The following is a 4,274-nucleotide window of genomic DNA, read 5'->3' as shown; positions in this document are numbered from 1 at the left end:
TGGTGTTATTGGTGTTATTGGTGTTGGTGTTATTGGTGTTATTGGTGTTGGTGTTATTGGTGTTATTGGTGTTGGTGTTATTGGTGTTATTGGTGTTGGTGTTATTGGTGTTATTGGTGTTGGTGTTATTGGTGTTATTGGTGTTGGTGTTATTGGTGTTATTGGTGTTGGTGTTATTGGTGTTATTGGTGTTGGTGTTATTGGTGTTATTGGTGTTGGTGTTATTGGTGTTATTGGTGTTGGTGTTATTGGTTGGATTGGTTGGTGTTATTGGTGTTATTGGTGTCAATATTTCAGATCTTCAGCAGACAGTCGAACTGTTGTAATATCTTCCTCTTCATTCTGTCCTCTTTAAATGGATTTCCCTTCTTCCAGGAATGGGTTAAAAAGAAACGTTATTATAAAAGCTAAAGTTTCCAGCAGCCTTCYGCTCTTTGTTGTCTACATGTGCCAGTGCCAGCTTCTCTTTAAAGCTGCTCAGCTCAATCCTCCCTGAAAACTTCTCATATTTGAGGAGGATTGGCTGCTGGCAGAGACTGGGCCCACATCACAGKGAGCACTGAGCCAAACTATTGGTTCAGTTCTGGATAACGGAGCGGACCACAGAGCTGCTGGGTCCTGTGTTCAGTCAGAGGATCCCACTCCTGCACAGTCAGCACTGCTGGACTTCAGTCAGTTTGGAGCTTTCCACTGGTTTAGACAGGTTCTTAACAAGGCAGAGACAGAACCGGGTCCAAGTAATGGAGCAGACCAAGCTGACCAGAGACTTCTGAAACAAAGCAATTATAGTGTTTGGARGGTCCGCTGGTTTTCACAGCAAGAGTCGATTTAAATCTGCAAACACACACAGCAACAGCCTTGAGTCAGGAGGAGCTGGAGACGCTCTGTGCAACTTTTACTCTGTGAAACAGTTTGAATTTATAAACTGCTGGAACCACTGGGATGTTTCCACCTGATTACAACTCAACTCTGAGTTTAAATGACCTGAATATACCAGTTAAATCATGTTTAAATTAGGCTCATTTCAAAGTGAAGTGCACTTTATTCTTTTATTTGTGTTTATTCTTTTTAAACAGTCACACACATTTGAACAGTTTTCCATTATTTTCTCCAGAAAGTTCAACAAAAAGAAACTTATTAAAACGTAGAATCAGAATGTTTCTCTGTTCTTCAGGTGAAATACGTGGAAACTTAAACCAACCTTTATTTAACCAGGATGACAGGTTTGTTTTTGAAGCTCTGCTTTGAGCTGACATCATCAGGTTTTAGTCTGTGGAGGAGAAACCAGCACAGAGTGAAAACACGTGAACTCCCTGCAGACAGACCCCCCGTCTGAAATTAAACTGTGGTCCATTAGCTTTTACTTAAATCAACTGATATTTAAATTTACTCAGTTATTGCCCTTCACATTAAAAAATACGACAAATTTGAGTTCTAATATAATAAAAGGGAACTTTGCTGGAATAATCAGTCATAATGAGYATTTTTAAAATTATGAGTTATTATTTTTATATTCTTTAAAAAGCTTCAAAATGATCCACAGTTTGCTGTAATTTATTAACTTATCCCCTGGCCTGGCTACTAGCTGGTTTTCATTACAAGAGCCCAGGTTTAAAATCTTACATTTGATTGGTCTAAAATGATGTCATCAGGAATTTCACTTCATATTTAAAAAGCTTCACAATGATGCAACACTTGGCCCTATGGCCCAGCAGAGTGAGAGTTATAAAGTAAATGATTACCTAAGAAGATGTAACTGTTGGAAATGTTTGATTTAAATGTAGTTTAAGACCATTTGGTGTTTCTGTGTTTGAACTGCTACATACAGTTTTATACAAAGCTTAAAGGACACTTTCAAACACACATTTCTGAGTTCAGATCCAGACCATGGCCCTTTGGGCCCCCCAGTGCTGGACTGATTTGTTTCAGTTGTTTTAAACGTTTTATATATTCATGTTTACATCCTGTCTTTGTTTGGTTTATGTTCTTTCAGAGATCCCAACCAGCCAGTCCCACAGGATACAAAGTTCATCCACACAAAGCCGAACCGCTTTGAGGAGGTGGCCTGGACCAAGTACAACCCCAAAGACCAGCTGTATCTACACATAGGTCTCAAACCTCGAGTGCGAGACCACTACAGAGCTACGAAGGTGGCCTTCTGGCTGGAGCTGGTTCCACACCTCCACGATATCAACGGGCTCTTCCAGTATGTGTCCACCACCACCAAGATCCCCCCTCAGGACACCACCCCCTACCCTTACACCAAACGCTTCCCGGGTAAAAACAACTGGCCGTCCACCACCCGCCACCCGGGCGTCCCCTCAGTGAACGTCAAACAGACCACCGACCAGCGGAGGAGTGGCGACCTGACCAACGAGTCCACGGTGGTCATCGAAACCAAACGGGACTACTCCACGGAGCTGAGCGTCACCATCGCTGTGGGCGCCTCGCTGCTCTTCCTCAACATCCTGGCCTTCGCTGCGCTCTACTACAAGAAGGACAAGCGGCGCCACGAGACCAACCGGAGCGTTCCCACCCCGCAGCGCAGCTCCACCCCGGCCAGCGCTCCGTCCACCACCAACGACGTGGCCCACCTGAACGAGGAGCTGGTGTCCCTGCAGATGAAGCAGCAGCAGCTGGAGCACCATGAGTGTGAGTCCCTGCAGAGTCACGACGCGCTCCGACTCGCCTGCCCGCCCGACTACACCCTGACCCTGCGCCGCTCGCCCGACGACATCCCCCTGATGTCGCCCAGCACCATCACCATGATCCCCACCTCCCTGGCTGGCCTGCAGCCGCTGCACAACTTCAACACGTTCGCTGGCAGCCAGAACAGTAGCAACCTGCCCCACGGCCACTCCACAACACGGGTATAGTTCAGRGGGTCGGGTTGGGCCGGCGCCAGGCACTGACACTGTGGCTGGCTGTGGAAAGCACAGACTCCAGAGTCCAAGCAGATCTTATTTTGTTACCTTGTTGAAYAGTATAAATCACAAACGTGTTCAGACTGAATGTTCCTTCAGTGTTTGTGGAGCAGAGCTTCACTCAAGGCTTTTACTCAAAGAGAAAGACTGTTAATATTCTTATAATATTTAAAACACAGGCAGACATGCCTTTTTACCAGAGAAAAACAATAGTTTGTCCAAAAGCAACAATGGAACCTTCCTGCAGAGTACCAACACTGGCACAGACTTCTGCACTCCCGGCTCTAATGTATTTATAAAACTTTACATCAAATAAAAAAGAAGAAAATAAAATATAGAGCTGGAAATATAAAAGAGGAAGGAGAACAGAAGAACTCCTGTTCTTGTTTTGGTTGAGAGTTATAGAGGTTTCTTTAGCTTGTGCTCATGGTTTATGTGTCTGTAAATATATACAGAAATGTTCAGTTTTTTCTATCGCAGCCTGTGTTTCAACTGTTTGCTCTAAAAGACCAAAATGCAGATTTGATCCCATCATAAAGGAGTTGCACCCTGTGTGTTTGGGTCATTATGGTACTGTGTTGTTTTATGTTCACATTTTACACTTTGAACATCTTCGTCCAGTCTCTGCAGGTGAAAACTGACCAGATCCAGCATCACGTTGACCAGATCTGCTGAGGATAATATTTGTTTTAGCAGATTGTTGATCAGTTCAGTACAGTTTGAACTGGATCTGGCTTAGTTGACCAATGTTTGTGTCAAATTGACTGAATCCAGAATCCAGTTGAGTAAATCCGTTGACGATCTGACATCTCATTGACCAGATTTGTTATCCTGATCAACCTATCTTGAACCTTTTTGATTGGATACTGCATCTCGTTGACCAAAATCWAATTATTTTGACTAGTGGTACAGTTTCCTGTCCCACCTCTGATCACCGATCTTTAAAAAGTCTGACCTGCCAATTCCAACTGTAGCCAATACAGCTTTTTAAATAACCAACCCTGTCTGGGGTTACACGGTTACAAAACACCTTCAACGTTCCAATCTTGTTTTATTGAAAAACACTGAACAATGTCGATGAAACAACACAAACTTTTAACTGGACGTTGGGTAGAWCAAAAGGGGAAAGTGGTTGATTTTCTAACACATTCTCATGTCGCYGAGCGACCAAACGTCTATATGTTGACGTGCGTGCGTCCTTGCTGCCTGTGGCATTTCCAGGTTTGCGTGACGTAAGAGGTTAACATTAGGAATCAGGATTAAAGGTTAGCTTTAGGCTCTGCGCTCAGGGTTAGGCTCTATAAGACTAGTACAAGTTAAATTTAGGGTCTAGAACGTTTAGTTWCGCAC

The 4,274-nt window shown here is 43.8% G+C and overlaps 1 protein-coding gene across 1 annotated transcript in view; it reads left to right on the top strand.

Moving 5' to 3' along the window:
• Positions 1-3,478, top strand: part of LOC106531725 (neuroligin-4, X-linked) — a gene marked incomplete at its 5' end in the record, with an annotated part of 22,310 nt that extends 18,832 nt beyond the window's left edge. The window contains 1 exon segment of the mRNA XM_014027642.1: positions 1,994-3,478. Within this exon segment, the coding sequence (XP_013883096.1) occupies positions 1,994-2,876 (883 nt within the window).
• Positions 3,479-4,274: the final 796 nt, after the last annotated feature.

The sequence above is a fragment of the Austrofundulus limnaeus genome, unplaced genomic scaffold (genome assembly GCF_001266775.1).
Source record: "Austrofundulus limnaeus strain Quisiro unplaced genomic scaffold, Austrofundulus_limnaeus-1.0 Scaffold667, whole genome shotgun sequence".
NCBI classification, from domain to species: Eukaryota; Metazoa; Chordata; class Actinopteri; order Cyprinodontiformes; family Rivulidae; genus Austrofundulus; species Austrofundulus limnaeus.
Note: the sequence above shows the minus strand (reverse complement) of the source record. Positions and strands in the feature narration are given on the sequence as shown.